Source organism: Cryptotermes secundus, unplaced genomic scaffold (assembly GCF_002891405.2).
Source record: "Cryptotermes secundus unplaced genomic scaffold, Csec_1.0 scaffold722, whole genome shotgun sequence".
Classification (NCBI taxonomy): domain Eukaryota; kingdom Metazoa; phylum Arthropoda; class Insecta; order Blattodea; family Kalotermitidae; genus Cryptotermes; species Cryptotermes secundus.
In genome coordinates, this window is record NW_019729219.1 from 248,119 (window position 1) to 276,046 (window position 27,928).

Below are 27,928 nucleotides of genomic sequence, written 5' to 3' on the forward strand. Positions count from 1 at the left end.
TATATATATATATATATATATATACATGTACATTCAAGATCAACATACGTTAACACGTGTCAGATTTACGGTATATTTTATGAGTGAAAAGAGGCACGTCATAATGGACCAGAATAGTATACAGTTTTGTTCATCCCTGTCTCCGCTGTCTTTTCATCGAATAAATTATCACACGAGTCTCGATATGCGCCTACTACTGAAGCTTTGCTAAGTCTCCTCTACGGATGGGCCCTCACATAAATCTCGTTATTATCCGTTTAGTGAACCAAAATGACAAAACTGTTCCGTTCCAACATCTATTCGTGATGTCTTCCCACATGGATCCGACTGCCATCCTCTAGTACTGAACCAGAACAGACACGATTTTCGTTTCCCTTAATTTAACATTGGCCGACTTAGATATACACATATTCGACTCAAAATATAAAAATAATATATCAGATTTTTAGGCGTAGTGCTCATCACGCTTCCTACTGGTATGGTTATATTATTCTTATCTAACAATTAACTGAAAAAATAAATGTAACAGTTACAGTTAATTACACAATACGTAATTATATTTCTAATTTTATGCTGTCCTTTCCTGTCTTCATTGATGGCTTCGGGGCAAGAGTTCAAAGCGCACAATTGGCCCTTAAGTACTCCACGAGTTCCAAAAGACCTCACATCACACTGAATAACCCATACATACTGCATCAATCGAGTCTTATGAGATAAAATTCATGGCACAAGACCACCACACTGTAAAAGTAATCCCTAGCCCCCTGCTTGTTTATTGGAGTTACTTCAGAACGATTTCTCCTTATATCTTGTGGTTCTGGTTCAGATACTTAACATGTACACTCCGTGAATTTTTTAGTTCGCAAGCGAACTATATGTCTCTTCACTATAAAACACCACACGCTGCTAGAGGACACAACACACAAGCAAGGGCAATATTACAGATTGCAGATGTAACAGAACAACGGGCTAACAAACAGAGAAACAAGCTGCAGAAACGAACCTTCTGGAATATTATATAGCTCCAAGCAGGTGGACGATGCCCCTAATGGGGTGAAATAGGATTTTACGAAAAAAATTTGAATAGAAATGTTAATGGATTTTAATTAATTATTTTTTTTTAAGTGGACTGCAACGATCGATTTTAGCGCGCATCAGAGCAGTGTAACAATTCTGATGCACTGAGACACCTGAAGATGGCCATCTATGGCCGAAACATATTGTGTTAAGTGTTAAATGGTGAATAAACAATTGTTGCATTATTGACGAACTGTGGATACACAGACGTTTACCTAATGGCTTATTTTTCCACATTTTTAATACGTCCAAAACTAAAAGCAAATTTATGAAAACATGCGTTTGCGCAGAATACCTCAGGTGTTTGAGTAACAAAGCGCACGTTGATGAAAAATTCTTCTTACTTCAGAGAACTACATATTATATGATAAAATATTCAATAGATGCAAATTAACGTACAGAGACACCACTACAGAAGTAAATGCATATAACGTACCTACTGAATTGGATTTAGATAATTTCAGCAAAAATATATGGAAGGAAATATGTTTTTCCTGAAAAAAAATGGCTGTTAGGAACATTCGGCTTAACATATCTTACACGGTAAACTGCAAATGCATGTTGCTACTGGCATATCTCTCTTTCTTTGTACAAAAATCACAAGTACAGAGATTTTTTTAACTTTGTTGACCGCTTCACGGCCCTGCGCTTCACAGCGACGGGTGCGTCGCTTGCTGCGAGGCGCACACGAATTTTGCCGATGAATCTGCATGCCTGATGGCCGATAAGGTTTGGAGTGACGGCATTATGTTTCACGGAGAGCAGTGCGGTTCAATCGTGGGAATCTGTTAATGATTCGTCAGCAGTAGGCAGAAGTTATCTGCTCAATCAGCAATTTGTTCTCAGCTACTAGTGAGCAGAGCGATACGTCATGGTGCAGTACACCTTACAACGTGTGTTTCTGTATGACATTTGTGTGAAACGCGGATCTGATACAAGGATCCGGCGGAAATTCTACGTAAGTTTCGTGATGAAAGAGTTCTCAGCGGACAATTTCCCAGATTTGATGAATAACCTTAGAACAACTGGGCTCTTAATAGACAAGAAAAACATAAGCACCGAGTGTTTACTGAGAAAAATTTAGATAACATAGGGGCCAGACTTGAACATACACCTAGAAAATCACTGAAATATCTAGCTCAAGAGATTGGAGTATCAACGTCTAGTGCACGAACGGCAACACAACTGCTGCAGCTTAGGCCCTATAAAACAACAGTAATCCAAGCACGCCTTGCAGCCGCGCGATCCAGGTAGCAGGGTTTGTTTCTCTAGTTGGTTTCTACAGTCTGTCGTCGAAGTTTAGATCGATCAGCAGTTCACATTCTTTTCTGAAGAAGTGTGGTTTCACTTGCAGCGATACATAAATACTCAAAATAATCGCTACTGGAATTCACAGAATCCAGTCCTAACCAACGAAGTCGCGTTCCATTCAACGAATGTTGATGTCTGGTGTGCTCAAAGTGCGTTTGTTGGACCTCTGTGAACAAAATTATCAGCAGTGATATTTGGCCAGCAGGTTCACACGGTCTTAATCCTTGCGGTTTTTTTCCTTCTGGGGTTCTTTGAAGGGCAAAATTTACAACAATAACCCCCGAACGGAAGAACTAAAAGAAAATATTCTTAGGGAAATTGCAAATATTCCGGCAGAACAGCTTCGAATGGTAAACCAGACCTCTTCCACAGGTGTGAGGAAAGTCTAAGTGTTGCAGATTTACCCTTCCCCCACCTTGATCATAAGCTAGTGGAATCACTTGATATTATATGAGCTAAAAGGGAAATCAAAGTAGATAGAAGGAACAAAGAACAGGTTGCATTTGCTAAGCTCAGCAATGCGCGGACAAAGAGACATATATTCTTATGTCCCTACATCCGGGCTTGTTTTCTGAAGAAGGGAGACAAAGATTGTAAGACCTCCCACTAAGTCCTTTAGGAATGTCAGAAGTCGAAGTTAGTCGGGGAACTCTGGAAAATTTAGCGGGCTGACAGTTATAGCCAGCTATAACTTATGGGGTAGGACGGCCAGAGAGTCGTTACCATACCCCAATCTTACTCTACTGTCAACTGTGCCGTTTTGTCTTTAGGGGGCTAAAATCCCTTGAAGTTAGGACGTCATTGGCAGAAACCAAATTCACGCCAACTCCCCCTATTCAGATTTAACCAGGGAAATTTAAAGAAGAGGAGATAGGGTGGAGCGACATCAGGAGAGATTTCTAGCTCATTACAGGAGTCAGTCAGAAAAAGTCAGTCGTTAACTAACCTTTGAAATTACCGGACACCAAAGCTGCGACGTCCCAGTAGAATTTCTAAGTTTCTTAGAAGTCCAAGATTGTATATCTGGCACGGCGAGGACAGTGAATAACTCTCTTCGTGCACAGTAAACACCAACCAGCTATATGACCGGTAGGCCGCAAAGTGTCTGTGAAACACGAAGCGAGGGCAGTGAATATCCCTCATAGTGCACAGTAAACACCAACCAGCTAACAAAGTGTCTGTGAAACACGAAGCGAGGGCAGTTCCACTCGCAACTCCGAGCAGTGTAAAAGTTTTGTTGTAGCTAGGTACTAGGCCGAGTGCCTAATCAGTGTTTGTGAAAGTTTGCAACGGTGACCCAAAGCTAACTGAGGGTATGTGCTAAGTGATCAACCAATAAAGTGTTCATGTACTGTGCATTTGTGTTTGCCAAGTCGCTTCTCCTTCCTCGTCCGAGCCCGACACGCATTCGCCCTGAGGAGAGACTCAGCTCTACCGATCTAATCGGATCCACCCTAAGCTCCCTCAGACTCCCCTCAACAGCTTCTACCCGAATTAGCGAACAGCTCTAGCGGTTCTCTGGCGTCCAATCACCACCAGGGATTCCACTCAAGCATCCGAAACCCGAAAACCCCAAGATAGAAGCGGTGGCGCCTGGTCAGACCGGACACAGCGTAGACCAAGTCAACTTCAGCGGCAGTAGTAAAGTATGACAGCGTGAGAGTGGCCTGGTAAGTCCCTCTTGTCCTTGTACTACCCATCTGAATCCTTCCCACGCCACACCCCCAAAGGAAAGCAAAGGGAGGGACGGCGAGAGCTGTGACCTGCAAACAAGTGTTAGAACTTCCCTTCATTCTGAAACCTATCGGCCGTCAGGCATGCTGATTCATCGGCAAAATTCATATGCGCTTCTCAGCAAGCTGTGCACGGCCGCCTTGAAGCACAGGACAGTGGAATCGGCCGACAAAGTAAAAATCCTCCCTGTGTATCCCTTAGGAGAATCCGCAACCCTGCACTCCGAGAGTGCCCGCAGTGGGTACAGTATGCATCGGTACAAAATTTGGTCATTTATTTCAAATTCTCCACAAACCAATGAAAGCGCGACCATTATTTCACTCGTCATGATAATATGCATTCTCATCAGAGATAAGAGACAGATTCAATTTATTCTAAATGTCTGTACCTTTGCCCATCCTCTTTCTTTTCTTCGGATTACAATCAGATCTAATGTCCTTCTCTCTTCTTTCTTCAAAGCCTCTTTTTTCTTCAGCTCTTTCTTAATTTAAAACCCTTCAAGCTGCTTCATTCATTCATCAGTAATCTGTCAGATGACAGGTCCACAGCCTCTTCCAAAACAGTTTCTCCACTTAATGCGATCTTCTGTTTTTGGAAAGAGACTATTCACGAATAGTGATAATGTGGTAGTTTTTCCATTTGCTTTCCACATCGCAGTTCAAACCACTCTGGGCACGCCTGTTGCTATACGAACTTGAACCATCTCGAGCATTATTTTCTCTGTGCTTCAAGTCGCCGCTGATGACGCTGCTTCTGGCATCAGTTTTCGGTGTCTCTCTTCGTCTGATGCCTACCCTTTGACCTGTCCAGCAAGGGAGGCCCTGCCAGTAGCTACGCTACCGCTGGTATAGCTCTCAGGGTCCACGAGGGGCAAGCTGCTTATGGGAGTCCAAATTTGAATTTCAGAATGTTGCTTAGGTTCATCCTCCGGCGAATTTTTGGTATGTTGAGGTTTTGGATTTGGGGAAGTATCAGTGAGACAGCCCTAAATGTGCCCGGTGCGGTTCATCTGGTATGTCAGCTTCACATCCTTCAGTTATCTTCTATCAAATCGTCAGATCCCAAAGTTCCTTCTGCTGACCGTTCTTCTTTGTTTATTATTTGAAACCCTGGACGCATCCTGACTAAACTCCAGTAAATGTATCCGGATTCAGAGGCAAAATACCTATAGCTCTGGAATTTTATATGACCTTCTGCATTGTAGCTGTTTTGAAGTAGGCTGTATTAGGCAAGTCTGCCAGTTTAAAATGACTAATTCTTTCATGTCCATGGATTTCTACTGGTAGATATAGGTCACATTCTCTGTTAAGTGTCATCTTAAAGAGGTTGTGAATTTGCAGTCAACATGAAGTCGAATGATAACCTAACTATCCNGCCGGTGCGGTTCGTCAGCTTCACATCCTGCAGTTATCTTCTATCAAATCGTCAGATCCCAAAGTTACTTCTGCTGACCGTTCTTCTTTGTTTATTATTTGAAACCCTGGACGCATCCTGACTAAACTCCAGTAAATGTATCCGGATTCAGAGGCAAAATACCTATAGCTCTGGAATTTTATATGACCTTCTGCATTGTAGCTGTTTTGAAGTAGGCTGTATTAGGCAAGTCTGCCAGTTTAAAATGACTAATTCTTTCATGTCCATGGATTTCTACTGGTAGATATAGGTCACATTCTCTGTTAAGTGTCATCTTAAAGAGGTTGTGAATTTGCAGTCAACATGAAGTCGAATGATAACCTAACTATCCCACTATTCTTGCAATAATTATGTATGTGAAGGGAAATACGCCTTGTGTGGATGTTCAGCATTAATAATACAGCCTTATCCTTAGAATCTTTGGTAAATTTCTTTAAAGAAGCAGCAATTTGAGGAACAATTTCTCACTAATCCACCAATTTTTAGAAAAAGAGTAAAGGGCTTCAACTGAACCATTTTCTTACAATTGTGGAATATTCACTTGCTGGGAAGTATTAATATTGGTGGAAACACGAAAAGTGTATGATATAATAATTATATGTCGGCAGACTTAGCGACAGCATGGCGTGTATACACGAATATAAAGCGACCCCTTATTTCTACAATAAAAATCAGTTTTTTACAAGACTAAATATACAGTTTAGTTCTACGAGTTGTGAGCAAAACGATGTAAAATCTACACTATTAAGAAGTAATGAATTCAAAATTTCATACCTTAAATATAATTCTAGGTTTTTCACTGATATCATTAGAATTCCTACTTAGAAATTCTCTTAATCTTTACTTCATTTTTATTCCTAATGAGCCGAAAATGACAAGGCCCCATTTCTCTATGAAACAGTTTTAATAAGCCTTATATTCAAGCTAATGTTATATTTTGCTTACGAAGAATTACGAGCTGAGAACTGTGTGTAGTCAAGTGGCAGTACGAAGAGGTAATGTATTGCAGCACGAAGAAGAAAGCAGCATTAAAATCATGCAGATATTACAACAAATTGCTCGTTTCTGAAACAGTGTGAGTTAATTTTGTATAATCACCACATGCGTAACATTGCCCTACAGGAAATGCGCAGAATTATCCCAGCATCTGCTTTTCGTTAACGCGACGGTAATGAAACAACAGTTTCATCTGATTTCATGTCTAACTAAAGCTTTGAATGACACTTCCGTGGTGCGAGTAGAAATACGCTAAATAAACAATGAACTGTACTTGCCATAGAAGAATATTGCAGCAAATGTTCCAGCCAAGTTGACGAAACGTAACGTTACTCTCCGCTTCTCGCGCACTAAACTAAAATGGAGCCAAACCACAGTCCCTTTGTTTCTGCTGTCGGCCTCTATACAGCGCCAATCTCAAGAACTATGTATTTACTACACGTTTTAAGAAAATTGACTACGTAGAAGTAACCTCTGCACAAAATTCGACCACTTTCCCCTACTCTTTCTCATTCCATCTCTCCCCCTCGTGTAACAGTGACTGCAGTATTGCCAACAGTCTCACTTTATTTTATTTATGGTTTATTTAACGACGCTGTTAGTAGCTCGTGGCCACGCAGTCTAAAGCCTAATTCACACGGGGATAGTTTACAGCAGTCAAGAGCTTGAAGCAAGTCGACCTTCCTTCTGCTTTCACCGTTTGAATTGATGGAGACAGTGAAGTTGTAACTTTCTGTTCAAGCAGAATTTGAGTTGCCGATCCTTCAAATTTCCCGTCACGTAATCATCTTGGCTGCAGCACATTTCTGACCCTTCTTGTATGAATGCTGACTTGTAACAAATTATCACTTGCAAGCTGAGAGTGTCTCTTAGTTTGTAATAATTAGGCCTGTGTTTTGAAAATAATTTCCGGGTGTGTTTTAGTGTGTTAGTATTTATGTTTTGATATTACAATCAGCGCCACAAGTTGGAATATAAATGAAATAGTTAAATTCTTGGACTTGTATGAGACATACGAAATGTTAACGTAATATTCCTCGTGAAGATTACATGAACAAAAACAAAAGAGAATTGTTCGAGAAGCTGATGCTGGAACTGAGGGAACAAGGATTTGAAAACACTGACGTGGAATTAATGCGTAAGAAACTGAAAACGATCAAAACTGTGTACAGACGCAAACTGTCAAAATTTACGAAATCGAAAAAGAGTTGTGCTGGTACCGATGACCAGTACAAGCCAAAATTGGCCTGGCCTGAGAAGACTGATTCATTTTTGGGAGGCGTTACTGCGACCAGAACGTCTACTTCAACTTTGGTAAGTATATTTAACACATCTTTATGATTATTTCAAATTTCTTTCAAAATCAGAGATAAAGAGGTAATTTGATCTTACTGTTTCACTATTGCAGCAAAGCCCCGACTATCTCATATTCAGTTTTATCCGATATAGGTGTACTACGTAAACAAAGTTCACATAGAACTTAGAAAGTTTATAATGAAATGTTTGTGTTTGTCTTTCATTTGTTATAAATTATACATAGATTTTATTAGAGAATTGCTTGATTGTATTAGCAAGATAATTTGACACAACTCTGTATTTAGGCTGCGGCCTCAAATGGATGTGATGGAACAAGAAATTGACATATAGAATGCATTGTTCTTTGGTAGTCTTGTTGTATTGAGTATTTAAAATTTTGACGATGATGACTATCTGATTATATATGTATATTCACATGTTATATTGTATTGCTGACTTGTTCTATATCTGAGGCAGACGCCTCCATGGATTTTGTAGAACTGCAAATAAATAAATGAATGAAGTGAATGAATTAAAAAAGTGTGTAATGATATGTTTTATACTTTGTATTGTAATCTGTTTCTAATAGATTGGATAGATGGGGTTTTACTATATGAAGTTAGTAAAATGAAGAAGAGTTTATCATAGAATTATATGTCACTTATTCATTCATTTGTGTTGTTTGCACATTAAAAGTAAGACACAGCATTAAAAAATAATCAAGAAGTCAAATAGACTTTACATATGACAGTATTCATCCCTAGTCTTCAGCACCAGTCATTTTCATCTGCCAAAACACTGCACCCTCTTCCATAAAGTGACTGGCATACTAGTCCCTTAATAACGATGCAGGACTGGAATAATTGTTTGAACATAGGCAACTCATGGTTGATAGCTCTATCACTTTATTATGCCATGATCCTGGTATTATTAATGTCATGACCCTCAATATCCACACATCCTGAAGGAAAATAACGTTTGGATGATGTAATTTGAAGCCAGTCATGAAGTACAAATGAGGATTTCACTATTTAATCCATGGTTTTTACCTTCACTTCTACAGGCCTTCCAAAAACTCTAAATCCTGAGACAAGGATTCCAAAAGAATTTCCCACCACTCTTCTTGCTCATGAAAGCCTGCAGTTAAATCCCTTCTGTTCTAGCATGAGATTAATATGTCTGTAAATTTTCAATAAATTGGTTCTCAGAGGAAATGCATCTGAATTAGGTGGTAATTTCAGTTCATCATTTTCCATTGACATATTTAGGGTGGATTCCAGGAATATGGTGCTATCACTGACTCTTTTGTTTCTTCCATCATCAATGTATTGAAAACAATAGCCACCATCAACCAAAGCAAACAATAAAATACTGCAGGTCCCTTAGTAGTTACAAAATTCTGAACAACTTCTGCGTTTATATGCTTGCCATTGAGTGCTGCACAACAGTGGAGTCATAAATTCAGTCTGAATCTCTTCCCATTCAGCCTGTGATGCAGGAACCTAAAAAGAATTAGAAAATAACATTAGGTTAAATAATAATAATAATTCACTGCAGGAGCTGTTGGACACCGACCCACAGGAAGACCCTGATGGAGAGGTGCATTCGCCTCGTGACAAGGCAGTAGCATGTTCATCTCAGAATGGAGCTACTAGAACAGTGCCTCCACCAATGCCACCTATCTCAAAGAGAAATAAGACTTCTAGTATCTGCTTTGTGAATGAGGTGATTACAAATCTCAAACATACAATGAACAAGAATAGTGAAGATGAACTTCAACAGTTTGCGGATCATATAGCAGCCCAATTAAGACAACTGCCTCTCCAAAATTCCTTAGTGCTGCAAGAAAAGATACAAAATTTAATTACAAGGGAGAGAATTTCGCACATGACACCCTCTTCACCTCTGCACGTTAAGATTCCCCAAGATGTCATCTGTCTATCGTCAACACCGTTGAGTGATCAATTAGATACTGAAAACAGATATTCTTCAGGAAGCCACTATATCCATTAATTCGGAAGACTTCAGATGAATGAATCTTAAAATGCCTACAAGTAGGTACTGGACAAAGTGATAAAAGAAGAATGTAGTATTTTATTAATTAGACCTTTTATTATATCATTATTATGAGCATTAATAAAGTAAAGAAATATCTGCCTGTCTATTATTAATGTGTAATGTATGTCTAATAAATGTAATTACTTTCAGATATATACTAACTCACTTTTATATATGAGCGTAGGCAGTTAAATATTGCAGTCAGGACCTATTGTGTTAGCTGGTACTCTATACAGATGGTGCTATCACCGCTTGCCAGATAACATAATGATATTTCAACCTTTGTACAGATCTACAAAACTACATGGAATCATAACCCAGAACAATGTAATCTTAAAAACACATTCCTTGCTATTCCTTTTTTGGGCCTACTGCTAATAGATTTTAGAAGAACTGAAATTAAATCTTTCACGCTTATTTCTGTATGTCTTTCGGTCATTAAACACTTCTAGCTGCATTTAAATATCAATGTATACTGCGGCAATGTTATATTTACAGTGTAAACTATGTAGATCTTGTGTTTAGATCCAAGACAGGCACTGATGTCAAAATCTACACTGCTTTTGGTGCGGATGCCAAATTTCTTTGCAGTTTCAGTGCTTCATGCTGATTCTAACCTTCTACAAACAGTGTAAAACACATACAAACAACATTCTTTTTCCAGTTCAAAATTCATAATATCTCACAAACATAAAATATACAGGGATCCAGCTTCTGACCTTATGTATGTGTTGCTAAATGACTAGGCCCATCAGAATGAAATTTTAATAGTTTACAATCCAAGCTTTGGTAGCAAGCATTACCCAAATTCAATCACATCTTAATTTCCTCCTGAATCAGGTTTTGATTTGTTAGAGTCCCCAAATATCTGAACTGTGCCACATTGTCAAATGATGTACTAGGCATCGTTATGTCATGATTTTATCCTGCATTCTGGTAGCAAGACAGCAACATTTACTTAGTTTTCTCTGTGTTTACTTCTAGACAAACCTCCTGACCAACGCCAATTAAAGTTTGTGTGTTTTTCTTTATGATATCTATATTATCACCCAGTAGATTCACATCATCAGCATAAACCAACAGCTGATGTTTCCCGTTTAATATCAGTCCCACCTGGTTTTTCTGGACCTTCCTAATGGCATATTCCAAAGCAAAGTTGAAAAGCAGTGGCAGTAAAGAATCTCCTTGTTTTAGACCATTCTGGATAGGAAAATTATCAGATAAATGTTTTCCTATGCAGACTTTCTATACATTTCGCTTAAACACATTTTAATCAGCCTAACTAGTTCCATGGGTGCACCAAACTCTTATCAGAATGTTGTACAATACTTCCCTTCTAACTAAATCACAGGCTTTCTTGAAGTCTACAAGTAGCTGATCTACTGTTTAATTTCTTGATATTGAACCTCCATATGAACTCTATGCAGTTCAGACTCTGACAGTCTCTCCTAAACTTTTGCCAACATAAGGAAAACTGTTTTTTTAACCTCTTATAATAAGGAAAACTGCTTCTAATGAAGTACTCTTTAATGAGTTATCAAAGAAGAAAACCAACTAAAGGATACCACAGTTGCCAAGGAACAAACTGTTATTTATTATATGTGGATATGCTGTCAACATGGCGACTACCTTGGAAACTTCTGCTGTGGGATCAACACTTGACAACACTCAGACTAAATTCTTAAAACACTGCCTTAAGTCATACTGATTCTTGAAGTAATGCAAGAAGAGAGCCACACCAGCTAACATGTTTCAATACAAGTATGCAAACCCCTTTGCCACAGGGAGATGAGACTCAAATTCTAGTTTTGAAAATGGACTGACTGTGAAGAGATAAACACAGTACACAGTAACACAGTATTTCACTGTGAACTCAAGGTTGATGTTTATGTTTCTGTTTTCAAAGTGTAAGTTGCACAAACTAAAACAATTCTATAAAAGAGAGTCTTTCCAGAGAAGCTAATAGTTTCTTAGCTGCTCAGGAAATTTCCTGTCTTTTTATGGAACCTGAAAACTGATTACAGTGTTCACAAGAACCCAACATTTGCACCCTACCCTAAGCCATATGAATCCAGTTAACATTATAACCTCTATTTCAGTCAAAATTAACTGGAAACAAAATGCTGTACTACAAAGATCAATTACTTGGACATTATCCATCATCATAATTTTTATTTAAAATTATGTTTTGAAGACTGAACTCTGTCCCCGTCTTCAGTTAAAAAGCTCAATCAGTTGGGCCCAATCGGTAGATCTAATTCCTATCTCCAGTTCAGTACGGTATTAATATATCATCATTACAAATTTTTAAATCATGAAAACATATAGCCTTATACATTTTCTATAACTGAGGTGCAATGCTTTGCACAATTTCTTCAAGTGCTCTCATAATTAGAATTAAGTCTAATCCTTCAGAAGCCTAAAACTAAAACATTTTTATTATCAGTGATCAATATCATAGATAAGTTTTCAGCTTTTCATGGTGGTGAATGTTCAGATTGTAATCTCACTTTGTAGTGTTGTAAATGGATACCAACATTTTGAAGGTACATCCCTGCTTCTATTTCCATCCACATGCAGATGGAGGTAGCACATTCATCTCAAGTTGGGTTCCTGTTTGAAAGATGACACTGTGTCAGAACCCAGAACACCACAGTCTGAATCACTGTCAGAGTCTTCAGTGGTTCAGATATTAGTTTAGTGACAATGGGTAGTACTGATATATATTATATTATCCATAATTACTGGTTTTGAAAATATAAACTCTGCAGTTGATATTATCACTAAGTTTAGTAAGAAACACACATTTGCAAGAGGCAGCTGAGATACTTTAATACCTGCATTAACCCTGGATGGGTCAACAGAGGTAAGCTTGATGACTGAAAAGGTTGTTAGTTTCTTTTCAAATAAAGTACTGTAATATCACATAGTAAGAATATATGCAATAGTTTATTACTGTAGTTATTTCATACTTCAAGAGCAAATTTTGAGATGTCAACATTTAGAAAATATCTCTTTGGTTTCACATAGAAGCTTCTTGTAACGGAAGATACAGACAACAAAATACTCGTAGATACATGGAGACAGAGACATTTTGTCTAAGTGCATAATATTCTGATAGTTTATTTATTATCAAATAAATGCAATTCATATCACAGAATGTAAATTTAAATTGGTATTAAAATTTCTAACAAAATACATTCATGAACAACAGCATTTATTCTACTCAGCACATTGGCTTCCTTTCTCAAATTATTTTTGCTACATTTCTAGACAAAATGTTTCAGTCTATATGTATAATACTCATGTTGGGATCACCATAAATGAAAACCTTCATGACAATATAATAATTCATCAATATTAATTAGAATTACCATCATTTGTTAGAATGAGTGAAAATTTCACTGTATATATTTGTTCATACTGAATGATATAGTAAAATATGTCATAAAACTGTTACCTGATCTCTATCCACATTACTTTAAAGAGTTTAAAACTTATCACTTTCGATACCATCAAATGTCATGATTGTATACAACTTTTTCACTGTTGAATTTTTTCCTTCAGCCAAATGTAGAAAAAATGATCCATAAGAAAGGACACAAGAGACCACTTAAATAGCTGTCAGGCTGAATTGGAAGTTACATTTCACTTACACATATATGTTCTCTTTTGTTTCAAAGGCTAACATTAATGATATATGGATTTCAAAAAATTTACAATCAGATATAATATACACTGTTAGTTTATAATTTTCCACATTAAGCCTTGGAAGGAATGATATGAGCTCTTGAAAATGGCCTAGCTATCACATTCAGAAGATGCACACACAAACATAACTTCATATCACAATAACTTACATTCACACATATATACATCAACACAGAAATTGACACCTATTAGTCAGTCTTTCCACTTGTCTTCACTGTGTGCTGCATCATGATCACGTCTTGTATTCGGTGAATGCCACATTTCTCCTTTTCTTTCCAGAATTTGTAGTTATGCTGCATGTTCTGTAGTAATTCTGGCATTTCGATGAATGCTGTTAATATGGGAGAAAACGTGTAATGAATGACCTCCATCTATTTCATCACAATAAACATGAAGTTTTATGCATCATATATGAGTATGTTACTTTTATGTGTTATTTTATATCTAATATATATATATATATATATGTAACTTTCCTATCCATTTTTTGTTTTCTACTACAGACTTATCAGAAAACAGACACCAAAAATAATACTAAATTTAATCTGTACTTTTGCCAACAACAATGGAAGCCATAAATTTTAAAGTGATATACTAGATTGTGGCAGAGTTTCTATATGTGATTCAGATACTCATTAACAATCTTCTTTTTAATTGCATGTGTAGACTTTAACTTCTTTATTTCAGAGTTATTACCTTTTTACAGATTTTGGCTATTGCACTATTTTTACACTTGTAGGAAAGGCCATTCTGTTTCAGATGATGAATGAGTACATCTGTTTGCTTTTTATATACTCAAATCAAATTCTGTTGAAATATTTTTCCAAGGGAACTGGAATTACTGACACAAAATGGTGATATATGAGAACAGAGAATTTCTGCAAATGGGAGGAGTCCAAGGCAGTAGATTAGTAAAATGTCTATCACTTGGACCTCTGTTGGTCTGTTTCTGGACAAGGATGCTGGGCCCCCAAGAAACAAACTCTGTTCACAAACATAACCTATATTCATGGAGTTCACCACTTGTAACAGTCCCTGACAACACAGAATATGACAGTTACTGAATCTAGTTAATTGTAATTACTGAATTGTCAGCACAAAATTGAGAAACAATCTCCAACTTGATTTCAACGATGATTTTTAGTTCTTGAACTTTGAGAATTTTCAGATAATTTATTTTTTTTTTTGCATAGTAGCATGTTGATATATCAGAATCATACTGGTTAGCAATGCTAGCAAGAATCAACTTGCCAACGAAATCTGTCTTTCCCTCTCTCTAACTGCAATCCTTCTCTGTTTCTGAAAATGGTGTCAGCATATATCAAAAGTGAAAAACAGTACATTCTAGCAGATTGTGGAAAAGTGGCTAATATGAAAGTTGTAATTAGAGTAATAAAAAATCGATGAAATAAGCAAAATCCTTATTCTTGTCTTGATTCTTGAAATTAAAAATTCATTCTCACACAGTAATATCTGAAATATTTTCAATATATCTTGCCTTGCCAAAGATGACTACCTGAATAGACTTTATTTCATTCATTCAGGATGAAAGCTTAAAATCTTATAATATACTGTGGAAATTATCTAAATTCCTGTTCAGACCAGCAACAGGAGTCCCTGGGTAGGGATTCATAACATCACAAGGCACTGTGTCATCACAGAGAAAAATATTACATGTTAAGTAAATAAACACACCTTCCCATGTTTCAAACATATCATTGATGATGAAATCCATAAACCCTATTTGGGATTTCGGTATTGAGCATGTTGCACGGTCAAACAATGGCATCACAACAGGTAGGTTGTTTGCCTTCTCTTCATCTGTCTGTGGAGCAAGAAGTTTCAATCATATATCTAGACAAAATTTATATGAGACTCAATGTGAACTACATCTGCTAGTAAATATGTAAGAACAACTGCACAATAAAAGTAAAAGTTGTTTTCAATTACAAGTAACCACTTTCAAACACAGCTGACTAATGGAGCTATTCTAACAAATCAACTCTAATTTATACTCATGTTGGGAATCAATGCACTACCCAAGAAATATGAAAATGGCTGAATATACAAAAGGACAAAATGGAGCAACCATATTTCATGAATGGCACCAAAATGGATTACATATGTACGAAGAAACAACTGCTAAAGGCTGGAGTCTTGGATAATTATATAAAAGGTAGTGAGATTGACACTAAGGGAAACAGGGCCATAGCAAGGAGGAGGTGGAGGAGGAGACATTTGTAGTTGGTACGGGAGCATCAGAATGGCGACCACCATACAACATGAACATATACAAATTCTACTGTCAACACAACAAATGTTTATTAACATACATGTTTCAACCGTAACAGGCCATCCTCAGGTGCTGCAAGCCTCACACACTCAACCACTGAACTGCAAGCCTCACATTCCCATTTATATACATATGGTTCATAAACAGTTACTTTTTATATTCAGTTCATCAACTGTACCTGACTAGTCTTAGAGATTGATTGAAACAAGAATCACACATCTGATAAAATAGTAAAAACAACAATTAGTTTAAAACTAATTTAGCAATTAGGTTAGAAATAAATCTAAAATTAATTTTTTAAAACATCGTGAGCTGTGATGAACTTCATGTCTGTTGTTGTAGTGGACCACACATAGCCTTCACCAGATTCTTCTATTACTTGCTGTGTTAACTTGTTGTGTTGCTATCTTATGTTAACTACTTCTAGAGAATGAACTCCTCCTCTTTCATATTGTCGGATGCCAATTTACGGTTAATGTTGTGGTGTCTATGGGTTGTACTGTGCTGTGTGGTTTATATATCATATGTATATAAATGGGAATGTGAGGGTTGCAGTTCAGTGGCCAAGTGTGTGAGACTTGCAGCACCTAAGGATGGCCCTTTAGGATCAAAACGTGTAGTGCTACACATATATGTTAACAAACAATTGTTGTGTTGACAGCAGAATTTGTATATGTTGATTGTATACACACAACAGGATGCAAACTTAAAAAAAAAAAGCCCTACAAGATATTTCAACAAGCAGATGCAGGGTAATCTGTGAAACCCATACATGAAAGCATAATAATTATGGTAGAAAATAATGAAAACCATAATGTTGTATGCTATTTCTCTTCCACAGTTTTAATACTTTTATAAATACCACAGTTGAGTAAACTTCACATATTTCTTTTTCCATGACAAAGCATAACTGATGCAGGTATACCAAGAGAGTATTAATATTATAAAAATTTCAGACAGTCCAAAACAAGGCTGTATTTGTAGCAACTTGTGGATTTTAGTCTGAAACTGTAAATATCTAACTATGCAAGATTCATTTGCTACTCAGCCAAAGAACAATCGGTTACTACTATCTTTTCCATTGTCATCACCATCACGATCATCATGTTCATGGATGAGGTACTTTTCCTATTATGTTTCTGAATGTATTTTTTTTTATTTCAAAACATATAAAATGTAACTCTCCCAAGTCATTGTGCCCATGAGGCTTCAAGGTTGTGCCTTCTTTTGGCATGTTACTCATACCACAATACAATAGTTCTGGAATTCAGGAATTTTTCTTCATTCCCAAATGTTCAACACATCTTATTGGATACTGTCTTAATCTTATGTTGACACCAGCTACCTGCATTTATTTTCATACCTTGATGGCCTAGATGGCAAGACACTACAAGCATGTGTTGGGGTTGTCTTAAATTACTGAATAAGTACATACGGGTCAACTGGGAGTTCAGTACTTGCAACTCTGAGTTATATTTACTTTATTTATTTACTTACGAGTATGTCTTATTTAATGATGCCATCATTAACTCATGCTGTATAGTGTTGAATGGTGAAATGATCAGTAAGTGATAAACTGGATAGGATTTGGAAGGAACAGGTTGTGGCCTATTTCAACGTTGGCATTCATCTGGGCACCTTCTGAATACAAGTCTGAAAGCATTACTGCCTGAGAAAACTTGCTTGGTTCCAGGGGCTATAAATATGGAATAAGGCCTTGGATGGTATCTCCAACACTGAACTGCTGGCTGTATAGACTAGGGATTCTGTACAATTTGAAGCATCCCATATAATAAGAACTGGACAGATAAAACAGAGCATGTTTACATATATAAAAATAAGAATAATACAGAAAACACTGAATTGTATATTAATCCATATACCAGATGAGACATAAATGTTCCATATTTCAATAACAAAATACCTGATTGAAGTATTCTTCAGCGATCCTGACAGCCCATTCCACACACATCCTCAGAGGACGTGTTGGATTTGACACATCTGCACACTTAATGAGCATTCTCTTGATCAATGTAATATTTTCAGGAGCAGTCAATATGCCTATATCGGGAGAACTTCGTCCACCCTATGACACAAACAGCATAAATATCATGAAAATATCAATTGTCACGAGTCTATTAACACTGCCTTGTGCTTCCTTTTAAATGGCACACTGCATATTCTTATAACCATGTTTGATGACTGCTCTGAAGATGCCAAACAGTCAAAGCCATCAGGCAGAGTCTATACTGTAACATTATGCTGTAGCATAATATTTTTAGGGACTATGATATATTGCAATCTCATACAACAAATCTGTGATATTATAAGAGACAACAATCACAATATTTAATTCAAATATCAGTCATAATATGTAAAATCCTAAGATTTCTATTCTGCCCTTATTCTTTCATAATAAATAAACAACTGCTGTTAGTAGTTATGGACAGGTTACATGGTGGCAGAGAACAGCAGTGAGAAGTAGCAATACATCATGCAATGATTTTATGCAAAACTTTGGTAAATATTCCCTCACATCTTAAAAAGTATTAAATTATTACTCACATAATATTTCTTGGTTTCAGTACATAGGAACAGCAAGACAGCAACCACATATTAGTATGTGACCCCCACACCCCCCCACCCCTCATCATATCAACACAGGTTTCTGGAACGTTGCACATACCTAAGCACAACTAGCTAGTTTTTTTTTTAATATATTGTACAATTAATACTTTTATACCTTTTTATATTTTTATACTTTTCATGTTCTTCATATCATAACGAATTTTATAAGAACATTAAATTGCCAAACTGTGCTCAATATGTAAATATATTGTGACATATTGCGCTATGCAGGACATCCCTCCCACCGCCAGCGGTGACGTAACACCATTGGATCGCTGTCGTTACTAAGGTAACAGGCAAGTCAACACTCCTCTGCCTACCCTGCCAGCGGTGACGTAACATGGGATGCCGCAGTTGCCACTCAACAGTAAACAACTCCCGACAGCGCTGTTAGGCTGTCGGCAAACACGGCGTCAGACAACAGTGGTGCCTGTTACGTAACTGTTTTCTGTGTTGTCGGTAGCGGGACTAAATAAGGAGCAGCGAAGGCTATTCAAGTTAGTTACGAGTTACAAGTTGGCCAAGGAAGAGTATGCAATCAAGTAATTGTAATACTGCAGATAGCAGTAGTCGTCAGATTGTAAACTGTGTGATTGTATGAGCGAGTGTGGAATAAAATTCGCTATATCAAATACAGCATGAAGTTATTTGTCGCGTGACCTACCCAACACGTGACAATTTGTTGTCAGAAGTTGGATTGGACTTACACACGTGACCCACAAGATTCGAACTTAAGACACGTGATAATATATTTGCTTGCAACACAGCAATCAGTTGCAGGAATAGTGATCGCTATCATGACCATAAATTTTAATTACTTGAGTTATCTTCATAGGTGTCTGATGATAACCTAAACTGTATGGTGGAAACACACAGCATAAGTTATTATTACATTAAACAAAAAATATATACCAACATTTGTCATCTTCATTGAAGATATCCCCACTTTGTTGTGACAACGGTTATAATAAAAGTATTTTAATATTTGCATCAGAATAAAGCTTAAACGTTAGAAGCTGATAAGTTTGTTGAAACTAAAACTAAATTTAAGTATGACTGTAAAATCACTGTCAATAATGAATGAATTGTTCTAGGGAAAGTGGTTGGTGTCCTCAGTCCCCATTTCATACATAAATCATAATGTGCTGGCTTACAAATGTTTCGGTAATGTAATATTTGTGTTCTTATTAGAATTTCCAGATATATTTCATTAGTTGTATCAGAATGAAAGTTAAAAAGGAACCTGAGGATGATATTCACAGTAAATAAGAAGTGAATATTAGTGACATGCAACAGAATGCTGCAGTACAACACTGAGGTGGTGTTTTGTGTTTCATTGTGTTCACAAGTCAGGTTTCCTATTACAAGACAATAAGATACTCAAGAATTAAACTGTGAAACTATTTCTCTAGTACGAGTAACAGTATCAAAGGCACAACATTCAAACCTGTCACTGGAACCTATTCTGAACCAATTCAATCTCTTTCCTGACTTCACAACCTACTGCAGTTCACCTGTAGCAGTGTCACACTTTCATAGCAATCACATCTGTTCAGGCAAGAACCTTCTGCTTGTGAATGGAAACATTTGTCTGCCAAGTGTTGACACACTTTAATTCCCTAACATCTGACACAGGAGAAGATTATATTCTTTTTTTAACTTGCTAGAAGTAAGAACTGTAAAATAATATCAGTCTAGCTCTACATGCCTCCAAAAATCATCTCTATATTATTCTTCAACCTCATCCTTGCTTACCTTAGTGGTCACTTCCAAAATTCTGTATGTATTTCATGTCTCCCTCTCTGGCTTCAAGAGTAAACCAAGGGTTGCAGCTTCGTATCCACATTTTTTAATTCATCTGTGTATGACCTATTTTAATGTAACATGCAACTGGACAAAAACTGGACCTTCTCGCCCTCAAGGCTCAAACTTCTGAGTACTTATCCCCAACATTAAGAAAGATCTATATTTTAGAGGAACATACTGTAACCTGTGGTACTGTTGCTACACAGTGATCAAAAGAAAGAACACGTGCTGCTTTGTAACAACTTGGTAAACATGTTCCCCCACAGAAATGAGACATAACAATACAGTTACAATGGAAATTGGGGTGTTTTCTATTGGGTCTGCCCCAAGGATATATAGTGAGGATCCCAGGCCAGCTGAGTGCATTTCAGTTGAGTGAAGAGAATTGAAGTAGTTGGTTGGCAAGTCAGAGAGTTCAGTTGTCAGTTCTCAGTTGAAAGTCAGCCTGTGAAGAGGAGACTAGAAGGTTGGTGTGAAATGGCCACCAGCCAGGGACCCAGTTAAATGAATAAATGTATGAGGGGTAGGCCTTCTCCGCCCTAGCACCGTGACCTACAGTGGTCTATTGTGCTTACGGACCCAGTTAGTTGAGGGCTGGCAGTTCAGTGAACTCTTCAAGGGAAGCTGAGAAGAGATGGTGCTAAAGTTGAGTTGACAGTTCACAAGAGTTCAGCTGTGGGACATTTGTCAGATAGTATTAATGTGAGTGCAGGAACCTCAAGAATCTCCACTGTTAGAAGACACAGCAGGCTGGAAAAAGGCTTGGTGGGTGCTATGATGATCTGTGAATTGTGGAGTTTAGTAGTAGTGCTGTAATTACTTATAGCTCTAAGCAGTGTGTATAAGTGGTCGATAAATCCATTCACCAATCCATACCCCATCTGTAGTCACACTCCCAAATACATGAAAATACTATTAGCATCTTCACCTCTAGCCTGAAGATATTCCTCTAAAACATTGATACCCATCTATTGGACTGAAATGTGGTGTCATAATTCAGAAAACCTCAATATAGATCTGCACTCCCATTAATTTTTTTTGAAATCCTACAACTAAGGCAATATGAGAGATGCTACAAGAGAGGAAAGAATAAAATTATAACAGTTATAATTAATTCCTTCAACAATGCAAACAATTCATGGAGCTTAAATAACACAAAATAATAAACAGGATGGAAGAAAACAGGAGGAAATTGAGGAAGCTTTGGAACTCCAGAGACAGATTAAGGTGGTTGGTTGTTACTAGTAGATGACACATATGAAACTGTGAATGTCACATGGAGAAAATGAAGAATGAGAAAAAGAAGGAAAATGAGGAGAAGAAGCAGCAGCAGCAAAGAGGGAGGAAGAGAAACTATGCCAAAAATAAATAACCAATTACAAACTTTATTTTGAAAAGGTTTTTCAGATAGGCCTATATAAATTTCCATAAATATGGAAGTTAGTATATTATATCTAGAACTGAGGTTTTATCTGCTAGTTAATGAGAATGGTGGCTCTATTGAAGAATAACATCTTTGTAATACACTCACAGTTGTTAAGATTAAAAAAACAACATTCTTACGTCTGGACTGTCATCCTCTTTCTTTATTGAGAAAACATTGACAAATTTTGCCAGATGTTCAAAGTGTTTTGTCATCTCTGTTGCTAGAATCATGTCGATAACATTCTGACGAACAGCCTTGTATACATCTCGTTCCAGAGCTAAAACCAAAAGAATAAGCATGAAATTTTAAACGTATAATTGAACAGAAATACAAAATCTTTCAGTTCAAAGCGTATTATTCAAAAATAAAACTATGCTACTTTAATATCTTAATATTATTTTCCTTAGGGTCTTGTAGGATGTGCCTAATGAATAACTTGGTCTCAGGATTTAACTGTGTCATATGTTGAAGCTGTTCCACTGCTTTGGCATACACTGCAGCTGCCATATGCAGGGTGGGTAAGTTGGACGGAAGAAGTGCCCAAACATATAGTGCAATTAGGCATGAAGCACGAACTATGCAATGGGTATACACCATGTCCTGATATGTAGGTTTACCAGTGAGAGAAGGCTGGAGATGTGGAGTGATGGTGCCAGCCAATGGGAAGGGGCCGTGTAGTGAACAGACAGCACTGGAGGAAAATAACTGAAGCCAGACTAAATTCACTTCTATCCATCTTCATCAAGTTTTGGGCATATCTGATTATTTTGACAGCTCCCCTAATGAACGAAGGGATTATAAGTGTGGTTGTTTCCTATGATCCACCATACTGAATTCTGAAGTGAAGTGTTTGGCTATTACTGATCACTGGTTCTCTAAACTGGTGTCTTTTGTATGTTCAAAACAACCTCTATTCTTCTGCTTCATTCATTCTGCAGATGTATGACAAAACACTAAAACAAGTTGATTAAACCCCAAATCCAAAGTTATATAATATTTCAGTAACTTATTTAATTTATATTCCTTAGTGCAATGTGTGTCTCATTAAATAAAGAATAAATAAACTCCCAGTTATCTAGTATCATGTAACTGGCAAAAATTTAAAAAAGATAATTTTATAAAGTTACTTCAACAATAAAGTTGCAACATGGATATATTCATCAGCCATGCAGCACTCCTCCCAGCCACTACTGACAGTGCTGGCCATCATCCTCCTTCACAAAGGTGTCATTACAGTAGAAGATTGTTGAAATTGTAATTGCATTATAGTTTATCTGAATTCTTTCATCCATAAACCTCCTGTATCTTCTAAGACAAAATTCACATAAGAACTAAAGCAAAAATGTGTTGTTTTGACTTTGAAATAGAATATGGAGATGTTAATAGACTGGAAAGGGATAAAAATTAGGTGAAAATTGCATTGTATTAAGAGTTTTACTTATGCAACAGACAGATCCTTGTAAATGGTCCACCACAATCCTCACACTTCCTAGGTAACACATACTTTGCTACATAGATCCAAAAAACAGAAACATCAACTGTCAGAATGTTACATTAATCAGAATAAATACAAACTGATCCTTTGATTCACAGAGTTTCTTCCAATCTGCCAGACACTAACAAGTGACATTTTTTTAATTCCAATACCATAATCAAATTCAGTCCACAATGCACAATAATCATTATCTTTATCTTATTACTGAAAATGTATATGATTTACACAAACACTTCAACTTCCTTTGTACTGTCACATTTTCTGGAATTGTCAATATCCCCAATTTAATATCATCCAATTCCTAACTGGAAAACCCAAAATTTGCATATTAGTCTCACCAAATAAGAAAAGATGGAATCAAACAAATGCAAATATACAGTACATGTGCCATAAGCAAAATTTTGTTGGAGAAGGTATGCATACCAATGATATGGTTAATTAATAAACAATTATTTCAAATGGTCATATAAATTAATTTAAATTAATACATCATGATGACTGACAGAATATAAATTCATGAAATATGAATTTAACTCTCAGAAAGCCAATCAGGCAGCTGATGAAGAAATTTTCATTGGGCCTGCTATGATGCAATGTTGTTAGTTCTCCAGCCAACATAATTTATATAGGTTTGGTTAAGAAATAGTGCACCTTGCAAATGTTCAAGTTTCAACACTTTCTAATTCTCAAGTTCAGCAAAATGTTTTTTTTTCTCCTAAATGTCCTTCAGTGTTAAGAAGCAGCTTCCAAATTCTTGTGCATGATGTTGCACTGGGATTGGAAATAACAGAGTTCGAAAGGTTTAAATCCTCATTTATGATCCAGAAACTTGTTGCAGTAATATGATTTCCCTATGACATGTAGGGCTTCAAAATTTCTTATGCTTTATTTTACTATTGCAAAAAAGTGAACTGAAAGTTTCCATTAATTTCTATAACATTAGTTGTCAGGATAGTTACATAAATTCTCAAACTGAACAACATCTGAAAGTGTACCTTACATTTAAAAATGTTGACTCGATCATCTGATATTGTCAACTTGAAGGCTAGGGCCGAGTGATGGGACTCCAACACACACAAGTCATTATAGAGTATGGACAGCTCATGGTTCGAATTACAAAGAAAAGCACTAGAACAGATACAAGTACACACATATTATCTTCTCTATCAAATATCACAAAACCATAAATATATGAGTATCATCATTCCAATGATCAGGTTGTGAATATGTTGCATAGGTGAATCATACACGTATATCCTGAATTATACCATTAGGTTGATGTTATGTCCACACTGAAAATACAGTAAAATCACCATTTAACATTTCTTTGGAGAACAGTGGATTTGAAAACAACTGAGGAAAATCACACACTTAAATTATTTGCTTGGGATCACTGAAATTCAAAGTTAAATGACAGAAAGTATTAAATCATGGAACACTGAATGATGGTTCCAGTGTTATACTGCACTTGTATTCATGTATTTCTTCATAATGCTATGTCAGTGTTACAATAAGAAGCTCCAGAAAGACATGTAACTCTTGCTTCTCACATTGTTCCATATGAGAGGGAGGTTGACATAGAATTATATATAAATAATTATAGAGCTCAGTTAAGTGCCTTTGTACATATTATCTATTGTGCTAACAATGCATTATTGTCCCAGTCTTTTGAAATGGATAATGTATACATACTTTTCAAATTGCTTTTAAGACACAGTGGCCAGTACTTTGGTCTCATTATAAGACATTGCCAGACACTAACAGGGGTTGAATATATAGAAAAAGAGGTATTACATTCTTAATTTAATAAAAAATCTGAGGTCTTAATTGAGATAAGCTGTGTGGATTGTGCAGCTTATGCACTACAGCGCTTTTTTGCTATATATGTGCCAAACTGGAGAAGCAGACTTATTCATTGACTATTTGTGGCAAAGAATTGTACTGTTTCATATGTGCAGCCATGAAAAATTATACAGACACAGAATACAATCATTATTTACTGCAGGTCATATTGTTGCCATTCTGCATGGGCTAATGAGTATATATGAATAGTTAATCAAACAGGAAGCAGAAGGAAATATTTGTGACCTTAGAAGATACTAACTTAACATTTACCAGAAGTGACTGAGGACTTTAGAAAGACAACAACTGGACTCAGGAACTGAAATCTGAAGCTCCAAAATTCAAGAAAGTAAAAGTGATAATCTCTGTACCTTAACACTGGAGTGTAACTGATTCTTTGTACCAACCTTGACTTTCCAGGATGATCTACATCATGAGCAGCAGCAGCTATAAGACACACTGCTTCATCCAGTGGATCAAGAATCTGCTTCAGGCGTTCCCGCTCCAGGAAGCCAGCAGTGGCCTGCATGACATCAGCTGCATGGGTTGAAGTGTGATATGTATTCTTGGCATTATAGTTCTCTTCGATGACAACAAGCCAATTGTGCAAAACATTCTCCTCACATCCCAACGATGAGCAAACATCAAAATGGTCCATTAGATTCATTCCAAGATAAACAAGTGGTCTGCAATTAAATAAAAGTAAAAGTAAAGGTGATGGTACCTGTGCATCAGCACTACACCATGAAAACGCAGAGGAAACTGCCCACATTTGCTTGCTTCATATGTATCTGCAATCAGCTCTGTAGTCTTTTGTACAACAACCACAATTAAGTCATACCTTTTAACAGATAGTTCCTCAAGTCTGAATATGTCAAAATCCCATAATAGAGATGTATCCAAAAGCTCTTTCATCTGATGCGACATGTTGGCCGTCTTGAAGGTACTCCTGGACAACCCAATTTTTGAAACAGATCCTGAGTCACTGGAACTACGCCGAGCAATGGGAGTCACAGATGGACCGCTCTGTCAGAAACCATTATTGTTTGTAACTATGGCTTGGAAATCATTGTATATTTCACTTTTTGTTCTGTCAGTAAGGCCTGTTCATTTTTACAACTAAATCACCACAGGTACAGTTCATTGTGATTAATAAGCTGTTCTGCTTACCGACAGTAAAGCTCCTATCAAATCGTTTGTGACTGGGTCTCCTGCCTTGCCTTTGTCGTCCTTTAGTTGTGGTGAATATAGCTCTGTGGTGCGAAGAATATCTACTACCTGTTGGATTTCAATGGAGAATAAAATATATTAGTATTTATGTGATGGGATTTATGGAAAATAAAACAACCCTAAGTTAGGTGAACTTGAGGCCTCTGGTATTGAAACTGAAGCCTGGCCCATTTCATGAACTACTGTATTTCTACTCTAGGAAACACTAAATCACAGGTTATATTGTCTCCCTGTGTACCATATAACAAAGGTGTAGAGAGGGAATGAGGATAAAAAATCCTTGTATTCTTAGCCCTTAACATTAAGTGCTCAGCTCTGTGCTCTGGCCACTATTCTCCATGGGACACAGCCTCCCACATCCATTTCAGATAGGGCATATTTGGCCTGAACTTGTTAGCAACAGGAAAACCTTACCCTTTATGGGAAATAAGGTCTATTCTTCCAGCCCACACCCAATCACTTACTGACTTAGCTAACCAAGACACTGTGCTGCAGACATTTTAATATTTGTCCATGATATGTATGCAGTGTCCGTCTTTTAGTGCACTCAATTTCACTTGTTATTTCACAACATGTTTCGGCACTATAGTGCCACCATCAGGTGCTCCATTTACACTAATCTATTTCATAACAAGTGAAACTGAGTGCACTAAAAGACAGACACTGCATATATATCATGGATGAAAATCAGTGCAACAGGACGCTAAAATACAACATTTTAATATTTTACAAAAAAAAATCTGACATGGAATAATGGACCCATTAAACAAAATTACATGTTAAATATATAGTCTCTCATACTGCTAATTTTTTGCACTTGTATTCTGAATATCTGAAAGCCTGAGATAATGCTATAACATTGAAACATGCTACCCACTTTGTAAAATTTGTGAAGAATATAAGTTGTGTGTGTGTGCATTTATATTATTTCAACTGAAGATAATTGATCCAAAATCTAAATCAAGAGTTAAATAAATTTACACAAATTTTTTAGGTTCCCTCTCATTTACTGAATAAGTATGACTTCTGAGACACACTGCAGGGCATGAAAGCTCAGCTAATCTGAAGGTTTCTAACATTACAAAACACAGAGAGCATTACACATCCATGCATGATATTCAAACACATGATTCAAGACATTTATGTCAAGCCATCAGAATCGGTGCAATTGTCAGTTTCTTTTCAATTTCTTACTGTCTTCTTGGTTGTGATGTTTTGTAGTTAATAGAGATGTACCAGTGTTTTGGAGGAACACAACTACTTATATACTAAACTGTATGACACACTCCACAGGCACTGATGCAGGAACTTAAGTTCTTTTCAATGTGTTTTCCNTATACTAAACTGTACGACGCATTCCACAAGAAAGTAATCTTCACAGGCACTGATGCAGGAACTTAAGTTCTTTTCAATGTGTTTTCCCACTCTTCCCACTTTTCCTCAGTCCTGAGGACCACTTCCCAGTACACTTTATCTGCCTGATGGTCCACACATGACACAATCCCCACCAAGGTGTTTATGGTGATGAGCAATACAGCTGGTGGTGGCAAAATGCACAAAAATACATGTGATTTGGGACAGAGACAGAAACCAAAATCACAACACTACTAAA

At 36.8% G+C, this 27,928-nt stretch overlaps 2 protein-coding genes across 8 annotated transcripts in view; one reads left to right on the plus strand and one right to left on the minus strand.

The window, feature by feature from the left end:
* Window positions 1-6,829: 6,829 nt before the first annotated feature.
* On the plus strand, window positions 6,830-10,702 carry LOC117282409. The gene is made up of 2 exons (XM_033751861.1): window positions 6,830-7,845; window positions 9,385-10,702. Exons 1-2 carry the CDS (start codon window positions 7,582-7,584, stop codon window positions 9,838-9,840), a joined length of 720 nt encoding a protein of 239 aa, XP_033607752.1. The 5' UTR covers window positions 6,830-7,581; the 3' UTR covers window positions 9,841-10,702.
* Window positions 8,492-27,928, minus strand: part of LOC111865533 (high affinity cAMP-specific and IBMX-insensitive 3',5'-cyclic phosphodiesterase 8B) — a 292,551-nt gene continuing 273,114 nt past the window's right edge. For 5 of the 7 annotated variants that reach the window (XM_023853641.2, XM_023853643.2, XM_023853642.2 and 2 more), the window contains 8 exons: window positions 26,257-26,364; window positions 25,928-26,112; window positions 25,494-25,772; window positions 24,245-24,372; window positions 21,887-22,026; window positions 17,814-17,975; window positions 15,292-15,421; window positions 13,447-13,927 (listed from right to left, as the gene is read on the minus strand). In XM_023853641.2, coding sequence (XP_023709409.1) covers window positions 13,785-13,927; window positions 15,292-15,421; window positions 17,814-17,975; window positions 21,887-22,026; window positions 24,245-24,372; window positions 25,494-25,772; window positions 25,928-26,112; window positions 26,257-26,364 — 1,275 coding nt within the window. In that variant the 3' untranslated portion in view covers window positions 13,447-13,784. Of the gene's footprint in view, window positions 9,330-11,253; window positions 12,499-13,446; window positions 13,928-15,291; window positions 15,422-17,813; window positions 17,976-21,886; window positions 22,027-24,244; window positions 24,373-25,493; window positions 25,773-25,927; window positions 26,113-26,256; window positions 26,365-27,928 lie in introns of those variants that run through there. The other 2 variants (XM_023853639.2, XM_023853640.2) reach the window with 2 other exon arrangements.

Bases quoted from the DNA above. Each gene is read 5' to 3' on its own strand.
- LOC117282409 (XM_033751861.1), top strand. From the start codon at position 7,582: ATGAACAAAAACAAAAGAGAATTGTTCGAGAAGCTGATGCTGGAACTG. The intron at 7,846-9,384 runs GTAAGTATATTT...AATTCACTGCAG, and splicing joins GAACGTCTACTTCAACTTTG to GAGCTGTTGGACACCGACCC.